This window comes from Felis catus, chromosome B2 (genome assembly GCF_018350175.1).
Source record: "Felis catus isolate Fca126 chromosome B2, F.catus_Fca126_mat1.0, whole genome shotgun sequence".
Taxonomy (NCBI): Eukaryota; Metazoa; Chordata; class Mammalia; order Carnivora; family Felidae; genus Felis; species Felis catus.
In genome coordinates, this window is record NC_058372.1 from 97,265,615 (window position 1) to 97,291,629 (window position 26,015).

Consider the following 26,015-nt stretch of genomic DNA (forward strand, 5'->3'; position numbering starts at 1 on the left):
TACTTAATTATTCTTCTGGTCATAATGAATTCTCTTGAATACAACAGATGTAATCTAAGTTACCTCATACTGGCACGCAATACTGGCACACAATAAAGTTTATTTGCTATGTTTCTGTTCACTTGCACAGCCATGTGAAAATTTCCTGTAGATGTTCCCGCCAATTTGGCATTAAACTGTCTACGAGTGCTTATTTCACTTCCATAATTGTTAAGCTGTTGGAATCTCTAATAAAAAGTAATTTCAGGGGCACCTGGGTGGCTCAGTCCGTTGTGTCCAATTTTGGCCCAGGTCATGATCTCATGGTTCATGGGTTCGAATACAGCGTCTGTGCTAACAGCTCAGAGCCTGGTGCCTTCTTCAGATTCTGTGTTTCCCTCCCTCTCTGCCCCTCCCCTGCTTGTGCTTTCTCTCTCTCTCTCTCAAAAATAAATGTTAAAAAAAATTATTAAAAAAATTTAAAGTAATTTCATTGACTAAGGCAAGCAACTATTTTTCCAGAGCAAACAAAATGACACACAGATACTCTCTGAAAATCTTGAATGTGATAAATATGTAAATCAAGGAAGAATAGATTTTTTTCAAAAGATCTTTCACAAAGTGTCACACTCCAAATTAATAGTATTAAATGCAAAAAAGAAATAGTCACTATAGCATGGAGGAATAGTTTGTCATGTCAGACAATACAACTTAAGATAGATATCAAATAGTAAGCGAAAATTTATTTTGAAAGATACAATCAAAATAACTTTTCCATAAACAATTTGACAGTAGAGAGTTTCCAAATTATTATTCTATGCTGTGCTCTTTTTCCTGTTTCTTAGGAATCTTCTATTGTGGATGAATTGTTTGACTTCCTGGAACTCTTTCTAGTGTAGTCTTTTTAATTTTCACTCAATCGAAATGTAATTCATACTTTCTTGCCTGCCTGCCTTGGTTCACTCTATTTCCTGTTCTTGGAAGGTCTTCATCTCTTGATAAAAGTAAAGCTTCCAGAACGCCCTCCTGATTTCCCAGCCAAAGTGCTCTCCTTAAGTGTTCTCCTTTCATTGATTCCATAACATCTGGTAGAATCTTTTGTTGCTTTTTTTCATCCCTGCTGATGGATTGCCAGCCTCTTCTGGACAGGAATTTGTACTCTCGATACACTTATAATAACTCAAACATTTTTTGCTTAATCAAATTAGGGCAATCACTTAAGAGAAATTCCTCTTTGGACACACTATCCCATGGCCACTCCATCCACTCGTTGTCCATCTTGGGCCATTGGCTTTCCTATGCCAGTTATACACTCTTTAAAAACATTTGAGTGTATGCCATATTGAAAATGATTTATGCTATTCAAATATAGGAAGAAAAAGTGGAAGGTGCTCATTTCAGGTACTCTGGCAAAGGTGAGTCGGACGCTGGAGGCAAAGGAATTAGGGCTACCATTTAGGGAGGTGTGACCAGGTAAACATCAATATTTCATTAAAACATGAGTGCCCACTGGGTCACCTACATCTTACTTAGGTTTCGAAATCTCGGTCAGGTACGCAAACCGAAAAATGCTCAGGGGTGGTGACGTGACCGTACGTCACTACCGCGTTCCACGTTCCAATTCCCTGAAAACGTTTTAGGATCCAGTGCCACGGACGTGGGCTGGCTCTGGGCGCAGGATCGCCCTTCTCCCCAAGCCTGTCCCTCCCCTCGCTCTGCTCCGCCCCCGGCGCTGCCGTATTGCATGCTGGGAGTCGTAGTCTGTCTGGCAGCGCCCGGAAGGACGGAAGGGCACCCGAGTCTAGCCGGTCCTCTTGCTACCGGAGGTCGCGTTCTTCCTCTGCTTCCTTTCGTTCTTTCCTCCGTAGCCTTCTGTGAGCACGGCTTGGTTTGTCTGTGCCACCGTTTCTCTTTTGGGTTTCAATAAAGTTTTCCTCTTCCTCCCTTTGTACAGAGCTCAAGATGGCGGCCTCCTGGTCGCCCTTGGTTACACTGCGCTTAGTGCAGAGCCGGCTGAGAGGGAGATGTATTGGGTGCGGGGCCTGGGCTGCTGCTCTCGCCCCTCCGGCCACCGCCCCTGGAAACACCTTTTGGAAAGGTCAGTGACTGTGCCATGAGTAGCCCGAGCCGACTGCATATGACCGGGGAAGCCTCGGGTCAGTCACCCTCTTACCTCTCCCAGTTGCCTCCTGGTTTCACGGTTTTCGGAGCTAAGGGTCCCTGGAGAGGAGTTTCAGCCTCTCTTGTCTTTGGCTGGCTGCCCATGAAGGAGCCCTGAGCACTGAGGAAACTGACCCAGAGCAACTCACATTTTTGAGGTCAGAGGTCAACTCAGAGTTTGTTCCCTTCAGGCTTTCAGAGAGTTAACACCTACCTGGTGAGAGCCCAGGCGTGGGAGTGCCTGGCTTGAATGGATACAAATGTGGGATTGGGGGCTGAGGACCCTTACACCTGCGCCTCACCTACTCTCCTGGCTGGTGACCCTGGCCTGGATCTAAAAGCCAAACCTCGGACTTCTGAGGGCCCTGCTGGCTCTCAGGATTCTGGGAACACAAATGTGCAAGCTTTCTCAGATGGAGTGATCAATTCTTGTTCTTTTCAAGCCACTAGAGGCCTTAGTGGGGTATATTTTGTTACCAGCCTTGCTCATCCATTCATTCATTCAAATTGTTAAGTGTTCAGGAGTGAATGAACATATACTGTGAGTAACCGAGTCCCAGGAATTCTGATTTTGCTGCTTATATTCATATACTCTCATGAAACTATGGACTACTTAAAAACAAGGACTAAGTGTCTTGTTTCTTCAGCACAGTGTTTAGTACCTGATGGGCAAGATATATTTTCTGAATGAATGAATGAATGAATAAATGAATGATATTCTTACTGTCTCTTCCATCCACATACCATTTTTTTCTCATCTCCAAGCACCCCTTCTTCTGTGTCTTAATCAATTAACTCTCATTGGCTCATTTAGTTAAAACCTTATCAGTCTTTCATTATTATCATCAATAGAGTTGAAATTAATACTAGAACTCTGATTAAGTCACCTTAGGGTTTTTTTTGTTTGTTTTTTGCAGTTTCACATAATCTATTTACTACATAATGAAATATTTTGGTAGCATAGAGGTTGGGTCATAATATAAACTTAATTATTTTTAATTTTGGAATAGGTAATAAAAACAAATGATACAAGAAAGAATATGGTAAATTGTTAAGACTATTCCACCCCTATCGCTTAGCCACTTAATTTTCCTCCCCAGAGGCAACCTCTAATAATAGTTTCTTTTGTATTCTTCCAGAGACATTTTGTGTATGTACAAACATATATGCATATAAACATCTGTATTTAAAAAACAAAATAGAAGTGGTAACATATACACACCCCTCGATACCTTTCTTTTTTTTTTTTTCATTTAATATATCTTGGAGATCATTACATATCAATCAATTTAGAACTGCCTGATTTTAAATGGTTGAAATAGAATTCTATGGATGTATCATAATTTATGAAAACTAAGATGTAAGGAACATCATCACAATAACATGCAGTATGCTAAGTGCTTTCTGCATATATTATCTCATTTAATTCTCATTATTCTCATGATCCATTTTGGAGATGATGAATCCAGGGTTGCAGAAGTTATATGGCTAGTTAAGTCAAGTAAAGGCTGTATTTGGATTTATATCTTATAACAAAGGCTTTGCTATGAACCTGTATTCATATATATATTTTTAAATTAAATCAAGATTTTGTTGTTTTCAGAATTATCATTTGAAATTTCAAAACTTACTGGTAACCAAAGGGTTAATGGGACTAATTACAGCAGCAAGCTAATAAGCACAGCTGCAACTTTTCCTCCAGACCTTTTCCATTTGCCTTCATATTTCCCTCCTCCTTTGGAGAGGTGGATTTGAGGCTTGCTCCTTCATCTCCTTGTTTGGCTACCTCTCAAGCAAACCCTTTTCTGGCTGCATACTTGATGTCTTGGTGATTGTCTTTGCTGCAAGTTGGGCAACCAAACCTGGGTTCAGTTACACATTTGGCAAGCTAGCCAAGACTTTTTTGCCTGGCCCTGCGTGGTTTGTTGGCCGCCAGCTGGTGATGGGGGCCTCGTGACAGGTTGAAGCAGCTGCCTAGGTGACAGGTTCTTTGCTCTAGGAACTGTCCCTAGGGTCCCACCTACCTGGGTACCTCTGACCTTTGGTGCCTAATTTTCACTCTTGTGGCAAGGAAATGTTTTTTTGGGTTCAGTTTGGACAGATGTCTCTTGGTGACTACTTCGTGTGTGATGGACAGCATGTGCGTTTCTTTCTTTCTCCCTTTGGTTCGGCTCTCAGATTTCTTACTCCCATTTGGTTGCCATCAAATAGTGGGTTTTGGTTCTCTTAGCCTCCTTTCTTGTTTAAGAAAAGGCTGACTAGGAAGCCATTTGGTTCAGTCAGTGAAGCTCTGATCTTTAGGGAGGAGCCAGAAACTAGGGAGCCGTTTGGTTCAGTCTGTGAAACCCCAACTTTTGGGGAGGAACTGATGTTCACAGAAGTACTCTGGGCTTCATGTGTTTTTTTGTTGCTGTAGATTTTGGTATTTTTGAATAAAACTAGCCACGTTCTAACAGGAAAATGGAAAGTGACAATTTGATCCCCACATGCAACCTTTTGGACTGTATTCTCCAAAATTGGGCAGTCTTTTTTTGCAACACCGTTGGCCACATCCATTAATTGTAATACCATCTTGCAATTAGATTTGTGTTGTAAAAGGGGGATACTTGAAATTGGGCCTTTAAGATTTTGTTTGCATCGTGTGTGTGTCCATGTATATTGTAAATTTGAGATATTTTCTCTATCTCCAGATGTTATTGCTGAAATTAATTTGTAAAAGAGCTCTATTTAATTGGTTTAAAGGCTAGCACTTATAAGAATTGGGCATTCTAAAAGAAAGATAGAAACTAACCCAGACGTTTTTTAAATTCACATGATCTTGGAAAATATTTGGTATTAAGGCTAATTCATGGTTATTGGTTTAATAAAAATGACATGTCTTTAGAGTTATCAGCATTAAATGTAAAACTTTTATTCTGCCTGTCTTTACTTAAAGTCAAATAAATTAATGTTCTCTCCATTGAGAAAAGAAAAAAAAAACATTAGAACTTTGTCTAATGCCTCAAGAAGTTTTATGAGTATTCTAATAAATATAAATAATTTAAATAAATGTAATTAAGACTACTGGAAATGATAAGGGAGACAACTCTATATCTGAGGAAAGTGAGACTGGTTATTTTTTTTAAAGAGGAATTAAAAAAAATTTTTTTAAGTTTATTTTTGAGAGCAAGGGAGAGCACTTGCTTGCAAGTAGGGGAGGGGCAGAGAGGGATACAGAGAATCCCTGCTGTCAGCACAGAGCCCAATGTGGGTCTCAAACTCATGAACCTAGATCAAGAGTCAGATGCTTAACTGACTGAGCCACCCAGGCACCCTATTATTATTACTTTTAAATGGTTATTTAATTTGAGTGAGAGAGGGAGAGAGAGAGAGCACGCATGCAAGCATGCCTGCACTGGGGAGGGGCAGAGAGAAAGGGAGGGTGAGAATCCCAAGCAGGCTCCATGCTCAGCACAGAGTCCAATTGGGGCTCAATCCCATGACCCTGAGATCATGACCTGAACAGATATCAAGAGTCAGACGCTTAACTGACTGAACCACCTATGTGCCCAATAGCGGGTAGTTTTTGATATTTGTTAGTATTTGTAGACAGCCCTATAAGTTGGGTTGAAACTTCCATGCCTTTCAGAGAAGGCCTCATCAGAATTTTTCAAAAATACTTTTAAACAAAATTATTCTTAGTTTTGGATTCTCACTAACAATTCAGAGCAACAATGGAGTGGCATTTGGGGCAAAAATCACACAAGCAGTGTTGAGTGCCCTGGGCATTTAATGGAAATTCTATGCCTCCTGGAGAAGCCAACAGATTGGAAAATAGGAAAAATGAACTTTGGCAAAAATATGCCAAGAAACCAACTTAACTTGGGAAGAAGCCTTGCCAGCTTCTCTGCTTTGAGTAGAGTGGCCCCTAGAAGTAAGCTTGGTTTAAGCCCCTATGAGGTGTTATATGGAAGACTCTTTCTATACTCATTTCGTGACTTAGGAATTCCTGATGGGGCTCACGTTAGGGAATACTATCAGCTACATTCGCTATGTAAATTCGCGTCCAGGAGGTTGATGTGCCTTTATACCACCTGAAACCTGGAGACTTGGTGTTATTAAAGACCTGGAAGAACAAGCACCTGGAGGACCAGCTCCAGCCGCCATAGACAGGACCTTAATGAGATGCTGTTGACTACCCATTTTTCAGGGAAACCAAAGGGAATTAAGCCTTGGATCCATCACACTTGAATAATAGAAATCTACAGGTTCCCTATATTTTGTCAGCAAGAAGAACATCAAAAAGAGTCCTGCTTGGACTGGCAAGCCTTTGATGGACCTGAAACTACTTTTTAGGGAGAGCTGGTCTGAAGAAATCAATAAGTACAACAAGCTAGTTGGTTACAACAAATCTCCCCTGAGACCTAGATAAAATATTGTACAAGAACTAATAACCAAAGTACAAAAATCTTGGTAATGCAGGATGTTGGGTTTCAACCTGGAACCAAGGAATATTTCTAGATGACTGCAGAAAGGTTCTATTCCTCTAACCCTGATCTTCACCCCCATCTCAGCAGGAAGTAACTAATAGAGGTCATTGGCCCAATTCTCTTAAGAATGAGGAATGGTCAAAAGACAGTGGGGATTGAAACCAGTAACCAAAGGGTTAATGGGACTAATTGCAGTTGCAAACTAACAAGCCCAGACCTCTTCCTTTTCCTTTAAATCTCCCTGACTCTCCTTTGGTGAGGTGGATTTGAGACTTGCCTTCCTGTCCTCTTGTTTAGCTGCATCTGGAATAAACCCTTTCCTTGCTACATACTTGGGATCTCAGTGATGGTCTTTGCTGGGCACCAGGGCACACGAACTTGGGTTCAGTTATAATACTGCCTCTTATACTCAGAATTTAGCCAGTTTTGGGTGTGGAGATTTAATGAAAATACAGGTAGGGGAGAGGTAAATTTAGTTGTAACTACATACACTCCCTTCCTCTCTTTAAATAAAAAGAAAATTTTAAGTTGAAATGTTTTTCCGTATTTAGAGTACAATTTTAAAATTGGTCTTGTATCCCTCAATCTTGGGAGTGGGTGTTATTTACTGTTTACATTTATATTTATCTCCATTTTTTCATCTTTTCAAGTCTACTCTTTACTGCAGTATAACGTGAGGGAAGCATTGGCTTAATGTTAAACAACGGAAGGAAATACATAAAGGAAAGGAATGAGGGGAAAGGAAGAACATGTTCTTTGTTTTTATGTCTCATCTAAGCTTTCGTGCCAGCCCTGGCTCCAAGATGTTTTGGAAACTGACCTATGAAGACTTGGGGGGGGGTCCTAAAATACTCTTCATCCAAATTGCCTACTTGATTGCTTAACTTAAAATTCCTTAGGAAATACAATATTATGAATTCCATTTTGGGATCTGTGTATTTCCATTAGTTTATTACAAATTTAAATTTAAATTTGGTTATCTTATTGTAATTTAAGTAATATGCTCCATTTTTATTTCACTGCCTGTTTTCTTTTAGGTCTAAGTGTATCTTCATTTAATGTAATGTTTAACATCCAGATAGTTAAGGGGAAACATTTTATTCGAGATTAGAGTGGCCATAGTGTGGGTGAAAAATGCCTCAAATTCAGTTGGAGCCTTGTATTTAGGGTATGTGTATTGGGTGAGGGGAAGTGAATGAAATGGGGTCCCAGCCCTTGAATAGCTCACAGTCTTGGAAGGGAGATGAAATTATAATAGCTAATATTTATCAAGCCCTTTCTATGTTCCAGGCCATCACTGGCAGTTTCTTTTTCTCATAATTTAATCTTCACAAAAGCCCTGTAAAATACTTGTTAACTCTGTTTCATAGATGAATAAACAGGTATGGCCACCCAACTGGGATTTGAACCCAGGTACTTTTTACTCTAGAAGCACAAACTTAACCCTTATCTTCCAGCTCCTTAACATTGGACATTAATAACCCATCATTTCAGTTCATCTTAAGTGTTGTAGGACTACAGAGGGGAAGGCAGCTCTGCTAAGAGAGAGAAGGGGGTTGTAGCACAAGTGTAGAAGTGAGCTGTACATGGCCCTTACTGGTTTATGGGCCCTCAGGGAGAGCAGCTAGAGATGAAGCTGGGAAGGTGGCCTGGCTCTGGTTAAAAGTCCTGTATAGTGTGTGAAGATGTCTAGGCTCAGTGGGATGCTGATGGAGGTTTCGTAAGAAGAAAGGTGATCAGATCAGTTTTAGCATGATTATTCTTATTCCTGCCTGAAAAACAGATCAGGAATGCCTGAGTGGGGAACATTGGAAGTGCAGTGGTTATTTAGGAGGAAGTTGTGGTTCGGGAGAGAGGTGTTCAGGGCCTGAATTACTGCTGTGGTGAGGTGGAGAGATGGGCAGCAAGGTGGGGGAAGGGGGGAATTCAGAGGCACTTGCTTGGTAGAATTGCCAGGCTTTGGGGGAGACAAGGAAAGAGAAGGGTTAGGATCAATTCAGATATCCTAGTTTGGGTAATTTGATGGCATCACCGTCCATCTAATCAGGGTAATCAAACCAAACAAAAAATAGGGCCAGAGGCATTTTAGGGAGAGATTCCATCTCGGACTTGTTAAATTTGAGGTGGTTATGACATCCTGGGTAAATAAGTTTAATTAGTTCTGGGAAATATGAAGGTCTGAGACTGAGAAAGGAAATATGATATGTCGAGAGCCACGAGAATGTAAGAACTAGCCTGGGAGTATTTGTAGAGTGCAAAGGAGAAAATTGTCCTTGAAGGAAAGCTGACACTTTATGAGAAGAACCTGACCTTGTCAGAGAACATTAAGAGAGGTCCTAGGAAAACGAGAAGAGAAGCCAAAGAGGAGAATTTTACTAGGTTTTCTAAAACTGAAAATTGGCATATCTGAAAATTATATTTTATTTAAGCTAGCCTTGGAAATTAAGTTTGTTTCATAAAGGCAAGGTAATATGAGAGTCACGTCTTGTGATTTCTTTTTATTATAGAGTCTTTTTGTATCTCAGTGTTGTATTTTTAGGTGTCTTTATTAAATGATGACTCATATTTACCTTTGGCTCCACAATCTTTTCTTTACTGCATGTATGTATACATGAGATCTCCATTAGGCATTAATATGAGAACAAATGCACCTCAGCCATATGAATTGGTATAATTAATTGGTAGTATATATTAGTGATTAAGAAAATGGGCATTCGACTTTACTACCCAATTAGATGAATACCTTTACGTGAAACTTTGTTTCTTGGATTTTCATTAATATCTATTATTATATTAGAAGAATGTTCATGCCTACTCTTGAGACTGATAACTTTATGATAATGGTTTCTTCCAAATAGTTTTTAAAAAGGATAGCAGAGCCTATTACCTAGGCATAGCTGGTGCCCTAGATGTAGTTCTGGGGTGGTAGGAGGGGCAGATGAAACAGGGCGTGTCTAAGAATAGAACTGGTAGAAAGGAATGTAAGAGGTCCAGATATGGGTTATTGAGCTACTGTAGATTAGCACTGCTTTACACCTCAGGAGCTTCATCCTCGTTGTTTAAGAAAATAATATTTAAATGGGGTATAACTATTTTCTTGATTTGTCTTTTTACAAAAAGTACCACAGAAATAATAGGTGTTAAGACTCTGAAACCTGGTAGTTCAGCCTTGGGTGCAGTATAGTGATATATTCCATATATTTGCTGGCAAGTGATCTAGCCTCTGCTTGAATATATCTAACACTTGTTTTCCTAGGTCACTCATATTTTTCACTGACTTGTATCTAATATTTGTCCCAATGTCTCTCTTATAAACCTTTTGGATATATCTGTTCTTCCTACTTTGTTATGTCTTCCTTACCTAAGGTCCTTGATTGAGGTCCCCTTTCTGCATCTATTCTGCTGGTGGTACCAGATTCTTTAATCTCCAGAATCTTTTTCATAGGTTTTCTTTCCTGTCCTGCTCATGCTGCCTTATTTCTTTTCTTCATTGAGCCCTTTCTAGGAGTTACTTTTCAACATATTATCTGTTCATATACTTTTTAAAAAAATATTTATTTTGAGAGAGACATATGGAGCACAAGCTGGGGAGAGGCAGAGAGAGAGAGAGAGAGAGAGAGAGAGAATATCCCAAGTAAGCTCTGTGCTGTTAGCATCTGTCTATCCATATTCTTCTTTTTTAAAAAAATGTTTGTTTATTTTGAAAAAGAGAATGAGAATGAGACGGGGAGAGGCAGACAGAGAGGGAGACAAGGAATCTGAAGCAGGCTCCAGGCTCTGAGCTGTCAGCACAGAACCCAACGCAGGGCTCGAACTCGTGAACTGGGAGATTGTGACCTGAGCCAAAGTCAGATGCTTAACTGACTGAGCCATCCAGTTTATCCATAGTGGATAACCACCCAGGCTATCCATAGAAGGCCATGTATCTATTCATATTCTTTCCTGGATGGCAGTTTTCAACAACTTTTAAAGCCTGAATGTGTATTTCTTTTAGAGTAGTTCCTTCATAACTCCATAATGCAACTATATCTTAACTGTAAACTGTGTAGATTGCATTAAAAAATTCTTATATGTATGTGTGAGTGTATAAAATTTAAAGTAAATGAACATAACATAATAGATGTTATTTTTCTTTATCATTTGAAAGAAAATAGATCCCTTAGATCTCATTATTAAATAGTGTGTGAACAGGGTGAATATTAAGGAGTTACTCAGTATGCTAGGCCATGCCTATAATTACTTCAGAATAGCTTTATTCAGATTTTTAGGCGGTATTTTACTGATTTGTTATCATGAAATTTAAAGTACTATTTTTTTCCTTTTGTAAAGTTATACACTGGCACATTAAGATTAACTAGCTTCTAAAGCAAAAGAATGATAACCAGCAAGCATTTAGTTTTAATTTTCATAATTTTTCTATTTAAATCAAAAGCACCCTTTTAAAGCCCCTAAATCAGCCTTTTATAAATAAAGTAAATCATCTTGTGATGCATTCCTTGATGATGGCTTATGTTGTTTTTCTAAAGAAAGAGTTTAATTAAGATTTGATTTTCTTCTATTCTGCACTTTGTTTATTCATCACTGAATCAAACATAGGTCTTTAATGCCGCTGGTAAGTCTTGACTTTTTGGGTCATTGATGACCATTGCAGTTTTCAACGAAACAGCCGAATATTTATCTTTCAGGTAGGATTTAGAACATAATAAAAGAATAAATGGGCTGCCTATGACCTTAGTATGGACTTCTGTCATTGTAGGGGAAAATTTCTGGTCAGTGGCCACTGTTTACAGTTTTTTAAAATCAACACAAATGTACAAATAACTCATGAATAATTGTGAACACAGTATTTGAATGGATGTTTAATAAATATGTATTAAAAATCTAATTACAGTAATGAAGTTTACAGCTGAAATTTTAATCCAGCCCTTTAGAAATATTAAACGTGCTTTTCCTGATTGTGCATTTTTCTCACAGCAGTTGGGTAAACATTTTAAACTGGAAATCTAAATTTCTTATATAGTTTTGATTTCATTTAACTAAGCGTGTGTTCTTTTTTGGCAACAAGCTTCTTCCTCTTTGTGAAGAAGTGAAGCTCCTTTTATTCCATAACTGTTACTTTGAAGAATTTTGATCAGTTCTATCTTAGGACTGATGAACATGCAGGATACCAGATGAATAATAAAATGTGACCTGCAAAACTAGATGGTGGTTTTGGTTTCATTTGTTGTATGAAGACAGTCATTTAATTGGTATTTCCATTTTCTCATCTGTAGAATGGGATTAATTATCCTAATTCTACCTTCCTTACAGGTCATTTATGAGGCTCAAATAAGTTACTATGTGAGAAAATAATTTGAAAACTATAAGAACTGTTACATAAATGTGGAGCTATGCTGGGAATAATTGAAATATTATTAAAATACCAGAGGTGGTAGATTCCAGTCAGTGAACAGAAATGGAATGAATTCAACTCTCTACAGAATTACTGGAATCATTTTAATTTGAGAGGAGGACTCTGTTATAATAACAACGGCAAAGAACCCAGTCTGATTTCAGTGCTTTGAATTCTAGAAAATGAAGCTTTTTTTTTTTTTTTTTTTTTTTTTTTTTTTTTTTTTGACGATTGTGGAAGGGGCCTCTGTAGGTAGCCAGGGATAGTTTTTGTTCTCCTGGACTTAACTACCTTTTCTCTGGATACTCTCTGAATACCTAAAGGTTCTTTGTCATGATGTTTCAAAGAAACCTGTTGAAGTTTGATTTATAGTATGAAGGTAAAATCTCTTCATTTAGTAAGAAATTGATACTGTTTTCAAAAGTTACTCAACTACTTGCAAATTATTTTCTGTGAAGAAGATATAAAGATAATATTTTATAGAATCATAGAATATTAGAGCTGAAGAAGTCCTCTGGGTCATGTAGTCAAAGGATATTAGATAGGCGTGTAGTTTCTGCCTTAACTGTTTCTTTCATTTTTGGAGAGCCCTACATGTTAGAAAATTCTTTTTTTTAAAATTTTATTTATTTATTTTAAGTAATCTCTACACCTGACATGGGGCTTGAACTCACGACCGTGAGATCAAGAGTCGCATGCTCTTCTGACTGAGCAGCCAGGTGCCCATAGAAAATTCTTTAAGTAGACTGAAATTTGAGATTTTCTTTACCTTCTCTCCATTCATCTTGAATCTTTCCCCAAGCACACAACCTATACAACTCTAGTCCTGATTGCATATATGACAGTTCTTTAAGCATATCAAGACTGATAATACCATTACCTTATTTACTCATTTTTTCATTCATTCATCAGATTATTGGGTGCTTCTTTGTCTTGATTCCATTTGACAACTTTTCAAACATTAAAGACTTAGATTTCTTCCATTCATTCATTTATTCCCCAAATATTTCTTGATGCCATCTGTATGCTAGACCTAGGGTGCTTGGATCTTATTACTGTCTCTTCTCAATGTCAGCCATCCCTTGTCGTATTGGTCAACTCTTATGAAATGGTTTCTAGATCCCTGGAACAATTTCCCTTCTTGAGATTACAATCTACTTTCTGAATGTCACTCTATAAATATGGCCCCTGTATCTCAATATATTCCTTCAGATATGTCTGGCTAGAGTACTGTTGTAGGTTACCTTTCCTGTGTCCTGTTAGATTCTGTCTCACCTTAAGATTCCTAGGGCTGTTAAGACTGATCTCTCCAATTCATATTTGATTACTTTTTTCTTTTTTAAAAATAAATGATATTTAATTACAAAACATAGTATATGTGCATAGTAGAAAATACAGAAAAAAACAACCATTAAGTATACTTAAAAATTAAGTTATTGAGATATAATATTCAGAAAAGTACACAAATAATAAGTGTAAAGCCTATTGAATTTTCATAAAGAGAATAGATCTGAAATAGAAATCTAAATCAAGAAATAGAACATTTATAGAGCCCTAGGCAACTATTGTAGACCCTCTAAGTCCCTAGCCCTTGACTTGTAATGGTAATCAACATCTTGATATATATATTACTATTGATTTATTTTGCCTGTTTTTGAATTTTATATAAATAGAATCACAATTCTGGCTTATTTCACTTAAAATTATGTTTGTGAGGTTCTTTGATCTTTTTTACACATAGCAACTGTTAATTCATTTGCTGAATATAACAAGATATTGTATGATTATGTCACAATTTTCTTAAAGGTCTTCTATTTTTTTAATTGCAGTATAGTTGACATACAATGTTATGGTAGTTTCAGGTATACACTATAGTGATTAGACAACTCTATATGTTATGCTATGTTCACCAAAAGTGTAGCTACTATGTGTCACCATACAATGCTATTACAATACCATTGATTATATTCCCTGTTTCTTTCATCTTCATGACTTACATGATCTGTAACTGGAAGCCTGTACCTCCCAATCCCCTTCACTCCTTTTGCTCGTCCCCCACCTCCCTCTCCTTTGGAAACCACCAGTTCTGTGTTTATGGGTCTGTTTCTGGTTTTTTTGCTTGTTCATTTGTTTTTTGGATTCCACACATAAGTGAAATCATGTGGTATTTGTATTTCTCTGCCTGGCTTGTTTCACTTAGCGTAATACTCTCAAGGTCCATCTATGTCGTTGCAAATGGTAAGATCTCATTCATTTTTATAGCTGAGTAATATTCCATTGTGTGTGTGTGTGTGTGTGTGTGTGTGTACGCGCGTGCATATATATTATATACACCATATCTTTTTTATCCATTCATCTATTGACGGACTCTTAGGTTGCTCCATATCTTGGCTATTGTAAATAATGCTTCAATAAACTAGGGATGCATATATTTTCTCAAATTAGTGTTTTTGGTTTTTTTTGGATAAACACCCACTAATGGAATTAACTGGATCAATATGCATTTCTATTAAAAAAATTTTTTTTAATCTTTATTTTTGAGAGAAAGAGAGACAGAGAGAGACAGAGCTCGAGCAGGGGAGGGACAGAGAGAGAGAGGGAGACACAGAATCCAAAGCAGGCTCCAGGCTCTGAGCTGTCAGCAAAGAGCCCAACACGGGGCTTAAACTCACGAACTGTGAGATCATGACCTGAGCTGAAGTTAGACACTTAACTGACTGAGCCACCAGGCGCCCCCATGCATTTCTATTTTTAATCTTTTGAATAACCTCCATACTGCTTCCCACAGTGGTGTACCAATTTATATTCCCACTGACAGTGCATGAGGGTTCCCTTTTCTTCAGATCTTCACCAACACTTGTTATTTCCTGTCATTTTGATACTTGCCATTCTAACTGATGTAAGAATTCTACCACAATTTTTAAATCCATTCTATACTTTTAGATATTGGGGTTTCCAGTTTTTGGCTACTACTGTTCATAGTACTGCTGTGAATGTTTGTACAAAGTTTTTGGTGTACATATGTATGCTTTCTGTTGGGCAGATACCTGAGAATTGCTGAATCATACAATATATGATCATCTTTAGCAGATAAGGCCAGTTTTCCAAAAGTATTATATCAATATGTATTTCTACTAGCAGCGTATGAGATTTCAGCTGCCACGCATCCTCATCAATACTTGGTATTCTTTTTAATTGTAGTCATTCTACTAAATGTGTGGTGATACCTCATTGTGGTTTTATTTTGCTTTTCCCTGATGACTGTTGAGGTTGAGCACCTTTTTTACATATTTATTGGATACTTGGATTACAGTCTTTTGTTTAGCTTTTCAGGTTTTGTTCCCATTTTCCTAATGCATTTTTTGGTCTCTCTCTTTTTTTTTTTTTAAAGTTTGTTTATTTTGAGAGAGAGAGATAGAGTGAGTGGGGAAGGAGCAGAGAGAAAAGGAGATAGAGAATCCCAAGTAGGTTCTGCCCTGTCAGCACAGAACTGATGCAGGCCTGAACCCATAGACTGTGAGATCACGACCTCAGCCAAACCAAGAGTCAGACACTCAACCGACTGAGCCACCCAGATACCCCAAGGTCTCTTTCTTAATAATTGTTCATTATATATTCTGGATATGAGTCCTTTGTCAGATGTGTAAATTGTAAATATTTTCTCCCAGTCTGTGGCTTGCATTTTAGTTTTTTTCATGGAGTCTTTTCATGGACAGAAGTTCTTAGTTGTAATGCCCATTTATTAGCCTTTTTTTGTGATCCTATTTAAGAAATCTTTCCTTATCTTAAGGTCATGAAGGTATTCTGATATCTTTTAGAAGTTTCCTTGTTTTACTTTTCACACTTAGATCTATGATCCATCTGGAATTTTTGTTTATGATGTTAAATTTGGGTTAAGATTTTTTTTTTTTTTAATGTGGATATTCATTGACCTGGGAACATTTTTTGAATAGAGAATCTCTTTGCCAGGCTACTGTGGCATTACCTTTGACATAAACCCAGTGGCCATGTGTATGTGTGAGTTTCTGTTTTGTTCTGTTTGGTCTATTTTTGTGCCAGTACCACAGTGCCCTAATTATTTAGCTTTATCATCTTAGTATCTGTCTGTATGAGTCCTCTAAATTCACTCTTTTTCAAGATTGACTAGACCTAAATGAGCTGTCTGGTACCATAGCCACTAGCCACACATGGACATTGAGTACTTGAAATGTGGCTGGGGAACTAAATTTTAAATTTAATTTAATTTAATTTTAGTTAAATATAGATTTTAAAAAGGATACTTGATTCAGCTATTGGAAGACATTTTTAAAAAAGATTTTATCTTTAGAGCAGTTTTAGGTTCACAGTAAAATTGAGCATGAGGTACAGAGATTTCCCATACCTCTTAAAAAAAATTTTTTTTTTGATGTTTATTTGTTATTGAGAGACAGAGACAGAGCATGAGCAGGGGAGGGGCAGAGGGAGACAAAGAATCTAAAGCAGGTTCCAGGCTCTGAGCTCACAAACCACAAGATCATGACCTGAGCTGAAGTTGGACACTTAACCGACTTAGCCACCCAGGCACCCTGAGATTTCCCATACCTCTTGCCCTCACACTTACATAGCTTTTCTCAGTAACATTAAGTAATCTTGGAACAACTTAGGAAGGTGAATCTACTTTCTCAACTGTAGATTTTGTGAAGTCTAAGTACAGATTAAATATTTCCAGTGAAAATTTAGCATCCAAATTGAGACATGTTCTAAGTGTAAATTACATACTTAATTTGAAGACATGAAAAAAATAATTAAAAAATTTAAAAAAAATTCATGATTATTTTGAGAGAGTGGGAGAGAGAGAGCATGAGCAGGGGAGGGACAGAGAGAGAAGGGGACAGAGGATCTGAAGTGGGCTCCATGCTGACAGCAGAGAGCCGGATGTAGGGCTCAAACCCGTGACCCACAAGATCACACTTGAGTTAAAGTTGTGATGCTCACCTGACTGAGCCACTCAGTCGTCCCTAAATTTTTTTTTTTTAATTTTTATTTTTGAGAGGAAGAGAGAGAGAGAGAGAGAGAGAGCGAGCGAGCTTGAGCAGGGGAGGGTGGAGAGAGAGAGGGAGACACAGAACCTGAAGCAGGCTCCAGGCTCTGAGCTGTCAGGACAGAGCCCAACGTGAAGCTCGAACTCAGGAACCTGAGATCATGACCTGAGCTGAAGTCAGATGCTTAATTGACTGAGCCACCCAGGCGCCCCTGAAAAAAATAAATTTAAAAATCTGAGTACATGTTGATTACTGTTCTTGATGTTAAGAACTGTGAAGGAGCTGAGATTTTATCCCGCTTGCAGGAAACATGTTAGCTTGTCAGGATTTCTTGAATGTTGGCAGAAGACATGAAACTCCTGGGTCAGAGACAAAGAATTTAATTACTCATGGCTCAGCAGGCAATGTGCGTCCTGTATGCCTCCATTCCCCTTGCCCCTCAAGCTCCATGGGGGGTGGTGCAGAGGTTGATCCAGGTGGATGCTGACCTACTCAGTGGTTTTGTTTCACAATTGAAGAACCCTGAACTTAGGAAATCCTATCTTTTATAAGGGAGGTGCAAGGAAATTTTGGCTTTTGACCTGGGAGAGACCTTATTGTACAACAAATATTGTTGGAAAGACTAGAACAAAAGCTGTCTGTTTCTTTACCCACAGGTGTGCAGAAATGTAAAAGATCTATGAAAAATTGTCTTTTAGCAGTTGAAATAATATTTTGGTTATATTGGATTAAATAAAATGTGTGATTGAGATTAACTTCACCTCTTTTAAAAAATGTTTATAACCATGTAGCTCTTAGGGGTGCCTGGGTGGCTCAGTCGGTTAAGCATCTGACTTTGGCTCAGGTCATGATCTTGTAGCTAGTGAGTTCGAGCCCCCAGTGGGCTTTGTGCTGACAGCTCAGAGCCTGGAGCCTGCTTCAGATTCTGTGTCTCGCTCGCTCTCTGCCCCTCCCCCGCTCATGCTCTGTCTCTCCCTTGCTCAAAAGTGAATAAACATAAAAAAAAATTAAAAATGTAGCTCATAGTGAAATTTAAATTATATATGTTCATATTGTATTTCTTTTGTACAGCACTGCTTTAGGCCATTCTAGGTCCTTTGCATTTCTATATAAATTTCAGAATCAGTTTAGAAATTTCCTCAAAACAAAAAGTGGGGATTTTTAAAAAAGTGAAGTAAAATTTGCCTAGAGTGAAATGCATAGATCTTAAATGTATTATTCAATGAGTTTTAGTAAATGTATTCACTGTTACTTGCACTCAATGAAGATACAGAATGGGGGTTGACAAACTTTTCCTGTAAAGGACCAGATAGTAAATATTTTATGCTTTGTGGGCCGTAGGGTTTCTGCCACATTTTTTCTTGCCTTTTTTGTGTAAAAGCAGCTGTAGATCATATAAATGAACATGGCTGTGTTCCAGTAAAACTTTATTTACAAAAACAGGCAGTGAGCTGGATTTGGCCCATGGTCTAGAACTTGCTGACTTCTGATAAAGAACATTTCCATCACCCTAGAAAGTTCATTCTGCCCCTTTTACTCATTTTTTATATCCTATAGGTTGATCACTGTTCTGATTTCTATTACCATAGATTAATTTTTCTATCACAATGATTTTATCTGTTCTTGAAGTTCATGAATGCAATTATATAGTATATACTCTTTTGTGTCTGGTTTCTTTCACTTTACATAATTTTTCAGATTAACTCCTACGATTTCATGTTTTAGCAGTTTTATTGCTGAGTAGTATTCTGTTATATGAATATACCCCAATTTGTTTATCCATTCTCCTTTCAATGGACATTTGAGTTATTTCTAGCTGGTATAATCTTATATTGGTTATTTTGAATATGTTTTCATTTCTCTTGGGTGTATACCTAGGAATGGCATTTCTGGTTCATATAGTGAGTATAGTTTATAAGAAACTGCCAAACTATTGTCTAAAGTGATTTTACTATTTTATACTCTGAAATAAGTGTGATTGTTCTGGTTGTTATATATCTTTATCAATATTTGGGGTTGTCAAGGTTTTACATTTTAACCATTCTAGTGAATGGAAATGGTATCCTACTGTGGTTTATAAAGTTGCATCTACTGGGGCAACTGGCTGGCTCAGCTGGTAGAGCATGTGACTCTAGATATTGGGGTTGTGAGTTTGGGCCCCACACTGGGTGTAGAGATAATAAAAAAACAAATAAACTAAAAAAAAAAGTAAATTTTCATATACCTAATGACTAACATGTTGAGCAATTTTTCATGTGCTTATCACCATTCATGTATCTTGTCAAGTATCTTTTGATACTCTTCTGTCCCTTTTAAAATTGGGTTGTTGGTCTTATTGGGAGATGTTCTTTAAATATACTGGAAACAGGTGGGGTTTTTTTGTTGTTGTTTTTTGTCATATGTATGTATTGGGAATATTCCTACAGGAATTTTTCTTTAAGATTTTTTTTTTTTTTTAATTTTAAGTAATCTGTACACCCATCATGGGGCTTGAACTCACAACCTGGAGATCGAGAATCATATGCTTTACTGACTGAGCCAGCCAGGTGCCCCTGGAATTTTTTTAATTAAAAATTGAGATGCAATTCATATTCCATAAAATTCACCCTGTTAAAGTGTACAATTCAGTGGTATTTAGTATATTCACAAAATTGTGGAGACATTACCACTATCTAATTCTGTAACATTTTTACCACCCCCAGAAAGAAACCCAATACTCATTAGCACTCACTACCTATTTCCCTCCTCCACTGCCCCCACCCCTTGGCAACCACTAATTTACCTTTTGTCTCTATGGATTTGTCTGTTGATGTTTCATATAAATGGAATCCTACAATACGTGGTCTTTTGTGTTGGCTTCTTTACTTAACATAATGTTTTTGAGGTTTATTCAAGTTGTAGTATATATCAGTGCTTTATTCCTTTTTCTTAGTTTTTTAATTTTTTAAATTTAAAAAATTTTTTATTTTTAAGTAATCTCTACATGAAATGGGGGGCTCTAACTCATGACCCTGAGATCAAGAGTGGCATGTTCTACCAACTAAGCCAGCCAGGTGCCCCATCATTCCTTATTATGGCTGAATAATATTTCATGGTATGGATGGATATACCTTAGTTTGTTCATCAGTTGATGGACTTTTGGCTTGTCTCCACTTTTTGGTTAATATGAATAATGCTGCTACAAACATTTCTGTATACATTTTTTGTGTGGACATGTGTTTTCATTTCATGTGAAATGAGTCATGTGTAAACTCTGTTTAAGTTTTTGAGGAATTGTTACTATTTTCCAAAATATCTGCACTATTTTACATACCCATTAGCAATATATGAGGGTTCTAATTTCTCCATACCCTCTTCATCATTTGTTATTGTCGTTTTGATCTTCACTCACCTAGTGGGTGTGAAGTGGTATCATACTGTGGCTTTGATTTGCATTTCCTGATCGACTACTCATATTGAACATCTTTTCATGTATTTATTGACTATTCACATATCTTTGGAGAAATGTCTATTCAAATCCTTTGCTATTTAAAAAATTGGGTTATAAAATTGGGTTGTAAGAATTATATATTCTGGAGCCAAGTTCTCTAGCAGATATGTGATTTGCAAATATTTTCCTCATTCTGTGGGTTGGATTTTAACTTTCTTGATAATGTTTCTTGTATAAAAGTTTTAATTTTGATGAAGTTCAATTTTTTTTTCCTTTGGTTGCTTTTGGTGTCATATCTAGGAATCATTGCCTAATTCAAGGTCATGAAGATTTACAATTATGTTTTCTTCTAAGCATTTTATAGTTCTTTACATTTAGGTTTTTGATCCATTCTTACTGGGATTTAGTTGGGTTTCAGGAAGTCTGAGATTCACAGGTTGAGTGTGATGTCCAGACAGGATTGGTCTTAGTAATAAGTCCACACCTGTTAGGAGAATAGATCAAAGATTGACAGACTTTTTCTGTAAAGGACCAGATGACAAGTATTTTTGCCCTTGCAGGCCATATGTTCTTTATTGCAACTACTCAACTCTGGTATTGTAGTGTGAAAACAGTCATAGACAATACAGAAACTAGTAGGCATGGCTGAATTTGGCCTGTAGGCCATAGCTTGCAGATCTTTGTACTTGGTAAATATTCATGTGTAGTTTCTTTGAATTTAATATTTACATTTTAAAACCACCTGGAATTTATTTGGTGTGTAGTATGAAGGGATAATCTGATTTCTTCTGTTGTCTCCTAGTTGTCCAAATATCACTTGTTGAAGAGTCTGTTGCTTCCATTGCTTTATTTATTCAACAAATATTTATTGTGTGTCTATCGTATGCCAGGCATTGTAGGTGCTAGGTATATAGCGAATTGAACAGACAGCCTACCTGCTTGTAGTTTGCAGTCTAGTTAAGAGGGATAGACAAGATGGATAACAAAAATATAAGTTAGGTGATAAAAGAACAGTGATAAGATTTGGTATGCTTCCTTCTTTTATTATATATTATGCCATAAAGACTTTTTTGTAGAAGTATCTATTCTATTCATTGATCTTTTGATCATAGTGTTTTACATTTATTTTCACATCTGGTAGGCAAGAACCCCTGTATTAATTTTCACGGTTTTCTAAGGATTTTGGTGGAACTGTATTTAACCTATAAATTGTGAAGAATTGGTGATGTTGGTAAAGTTGTGTTTCTAATATTAGGTCTATTTTTCCAAATTTTCATTTAGGCCTTTGAGAAAGATTTTTTTAAAAAAATCTTACAAATTGATGATATTGTTCATCTTTATTCTAGACTTTTTATTGTAACGGTAAGTATTATCCTTTTTTTTCTCTTGTATTTTCCAACTGGTTATTGCTAGCTTGTTAGAATGATGAAACCATTAAAATATTTTTCCAGTATCCTCCTTTTTTGCTTAAGAGGGGCATAATCAAACTACTGCATTCTTTAAAACTCCTAAATGGCTTCTTATTGTTTTCAAGGTTAAATTCAACCTGCCTGTCATTGCAAGGCCCTGTGGCACCTGGTTCCTTTATAATTCTCCAGTAGCTCATCTCTTGCCCCATTCTGCTTTCCACTTTACATCTCAGCCGTATTGAACTTGTTTCATTTTCTTTAGTGTGTGCCATACTCTTATGTTTCAAAGCCTCCTCAGGCTAATGCATCTCATTCCCTTCCTTTCTAACCTGGCTAACTCCTGTTCATCCTTTTGCTCTCAATTGAAACATCATTTCCTCTGAGTACCCTTAATTCCCTAAGCTAGATTACTAGTTTTGGCTGTGATCTCCTAACATTCTTCTCTTCCCTTTATGTACTATACTGTGTTAGAGTTGTTCATCCACTTGTTTGTATCTCTCCCAGGGCACTGCTAGTATTTTGAGTGCAGTTACTGTGTCTTTCCAGCTCACCACTGATTATATAAGAAGTTTTTAGCAGAGAGCTTTGCACTCTGTAGATGCCTTATAAATATTTGTTTATTTGCTGCTGACTGAATTCTTCTATTTAATAGGTTTTCAACTGATTCTTTTCAGTATAATTAAGTTTTTGAACTTAAACTGATCTTAGTTAAATTTTATGTTAGTATTTTCATCCAGTTTTGTAGCACATTAACATCACCTTGAATCAGGATTGTGATCATTGATGTGTCTTCCAACTTTGTGTCCTCTTCCTATTTGAGGGCTAGGTCATTATGTCTTTATTTAGTGCCAAATGTATTAATATTTTGTTATCAAAGCTCAGAAAGGTATGTATATATAAACCTGGTTTGTCCAAATTCTTAAAAGCCAACTGTGTGAAATATAAGGGCTTTTAGATTCATAGGGAAAGGAATTTCTTTCCTGTAACACTTCATTTTGGGACTTTTAATAGAAAAATCTGCTGCTGGTACATTTTGGAAGTGCCATTTACTAGAAGAGACAGGCTGACCCTAGAGTGTAGGCAGGACAGAGCTCTGGCAGGGCCTGAGGAGGATGGAGTTCCAGGAGGAATGGGTTGGTGTTTGCTCCAGGAGGCTTGAGGACTTCAAATTAGAGGGCCTGAGAGAGGTTTGTGTTTTGATTTTCTGTTGCCTGGCTACGACAAGTGGGAGCACAGCCTTCACTTATCCATAGTATTATGGTTGTTTTAATGAGCGTGACATCCTGGTGGTTTGGGTCACTTAGCTTCAGATCCTGGCTTGGCCATTCACTTAAGTTTTCTAACCTTTTAAGTTATTTTAGTTTCTTTATTTGTAAGGAATAATAATAGCTACCTCATCTTTTTTGAGAGAAGATAATGTGTAGAAAGTGCTGCCTGTGTGCTAAGTATATAGTAGGCACTTAATAGTGTTAGCTTTCTTTACCTTTCAGAGTTTTGTCATTCATGAATTTTCAAATGAATCCAAGTTTCACAAAGAAAACTTGAAGCTGTTAAAATCAACATAAAGCATATAGCTTTCCTGAGTTATATAAATGCCTCTGGTAGTCTGTTGATTTTGTATAACTCCTTTGATTATTCTACTGCAGTAAACATACATAATGCCTTGAAGTGGTCAGATTCATCACATTGTATTAAGTATTTCTAGATATATAATTTTTAGGAATGAATAATGCCAAAAAATTGTTACCTTGGAGACTCTTTATATTTGTACGGTCATGTGTCATCTTGCATATCTTCGATTCTTTCTTTTAATCATAGGATATTTTTGAGCTTAAAATCTTTATAGAAGATTTTTGAGCTGAACCCTGCTTTACTGACAAGATATATGTAAAATTTCTGGCCATTAAACCACATCTTTACTGATTTTGAGTATAAAGTTAGAGATAGATTCTCAAAAAATATTTGACTTCAAGTATTAAAAAAAACTTTAGGATGAAGCAGACTTTTAACATGACAGTTTTTAAAATTTTAAATATTTATTTATTTATTTTTAAATTTTTACATGTTTATTTATCTTTGAGAGAGAGAGACAGAGCACAAGTGGGGGAGGGACAGAGAAAGAGTGAGACACAGAATCCGAAGCAGGCCCCAGGCTCTGAGCTTTCGGCACAGAGCCCAACGTGAGGCTTGGACCCATGAATTGTGAGATCATGACCTGAGCTGAAGTTGGACGCTTCACTGACTGAGCCACCCAGGCACCCCTTTGATTTTTATTTTTTAAGTAATCTCTCCACCCAAGTGAGACTTGAACCCATGACGCTGAGATCAAGAGTCACATGCTCCATGACTGAACCAGCCGGGTGCCCCTAAAATAACATTTCTTTTTTTTTTTTAATTTTTTTTTTACATTTATTTATTTTTGAGAGAGATAGAGCACAAGTGGGGGAGGGGCAGAGAGAGGGAGACACAGAATCCAAAGCAGGCTCCAGGCTCTGAGCTGTCAGCACAGAGCCAGACATGGGGCTTGAACCCACAAGCTATGAGATCATGACCTGAGTCAAAGTTGGATGGTTAACTGCCTGAGCCACCCAGGTGCCCCTAAAATAACATTTCTTAAAGGAAAAGTGCTTACCTTCTGCTGAAACAGTCTAGTCCACCATTTTCTAAAGTATCTAAACAATATCTTCAAGATATTCTCAACTATCTACCTATGTGTAGAATTAGAAATCCACTCCAATTTAAAGCACCAAAGAATACAAAGGCCATGTATCCCCTATGCTATTATCACTCCAGCTCTATGGAAACAGTGTCAGTACAATTAAGGTTTATAACCTATGTATTAACCAGGGTTTTCTAGAGAAACAGAGCAAATAGAATACACACACACACAGACACACACACACACACACACACACATTTAGAAAGAGATTTATTGTAATGAATTGGCTCATACAATTATGGAGGCTGACAAGTGCCAAGATCTATAGTCAGCACGTCGGAAACCCAGAAACCCAGGCGAGTTGGTGGTGTAATTCCAGTCCAAGTCTGAAGGAAGGCCTGTGAACCAGGAGAGCAGATAGTGTAGTTTTATTCTTTCAAGACCAGCAGGCTTAATGCCCAGGAAAAGCCCATATTTCAGTCCAAAGCTCATATTTCAGGAGTCCAAAGACAGGAGAAAACTGATATCCGAGCTTAAAGGCAGGCAGGAATTCTCTCTGACTCAGGGAGGGTCAGCCTTTTTGTTTTATTTAGGCCTTCAGCTGATTGGATGAGGCCCATCCACATTAGGGAGAGCAATTTGCCTTAGTCTACTGATTCAAATGTTCATCTCATCCGGAAGTACCCTCCCAGACATATCCAGAATAATGTTTGACCAAATGTATGGGCATCTCATGGTTCAGTCAACTTGACACATAAAATTAACTATCACAACATATATCAAGACTATGGTTGTCCTCCTCCATGTGTCAACATTTTCCCTCATGTTCTTAACATGTTTGCAGCAGTCCAGGATTCCCCATTTGACAGAGAAAAGTACAAAAGGCAGGAAAGAATGAGTTCTTGTTCTGGTCTCCTTTTAAAGAGCTTTGGGGAACTTGTTGGAATGAGCACTGGGTGTTGTATGTAAGCGATGAATCATGGGTATCTACTCCCGAAACCAAGAGCACACTGTATACACTGTATGTTAGCTAACTTGACAGTAAGTTATATTAAAAAAAAAAAAAAAAAGCATTGGAGGAAACTTTGGCATAAACTGACTTCCCCTTAGGCATCAGTCCTCATTGGCTAGGATGGTGATCACATGCCCAATCTCCCCAATCCACCATCCATGGTTGAGAGTCGATTCCAGAGCCCATCCTCCTTCCACCATAATATTCTGCCTCCCTGTTGTACCTGTGGGGACAGATGTTGGCTCTGCCACTACCTGACTGTGGGAACATGGACAGGTTACTTACTTAGCCCTTTTGTGCCTCAGTTTCTCTACCTTTATTTCCTTATTTAAAATTTTCTTTATTTTGAGAGAGAGCACGAGCACAAGTGTATGTGAGCTGGGGGAGGGGCAGAGAGAGAGGTAGAGTCAGAATCCCAAGCTGACAGCATATAAGATCATGACCTGAGCTGAGATCAAGGGTCAGACCCTTAGCTGACCGAGCC

At 37.5% G+C, this 26,015-nt stretch overlaps 1 protein-coding gene across 2 annotated transcripts in view; it reads left to right on the top strand.

Annotated features, from left to right (window-relative positions):
* Positions 1 to 1,641: 1,641 nt before the first annotated feature.
* Positions 1,642 to 26,015, top strand: part of AFG1L (AFG1 like ATPase) — a 200,802-nt gene continuing 176,428 nt past the window's right edge. The window contains exons 1-2 of one of the 2 annotated variants that reach the window (XR_006598149.1): positions 1,642 to 1,805; positions 1,934 to 2,077. Coding sequence is in view for 1 of the 2 variants with exons in the window: in XM_006931927.5 (XP_006931989.3) it covers positions 1,724 to 1,805; positions 1,934 to 2,077 (226 nt within the window). In the remaining variant the exon portion in view is untranslated. The remainder of the gene's footprint in view (positions 1,806 to 1,933; positions 2,078 to 26,015) is intronic. The other variant, XM_006931927.5, reaches the window with a different exon arrangement.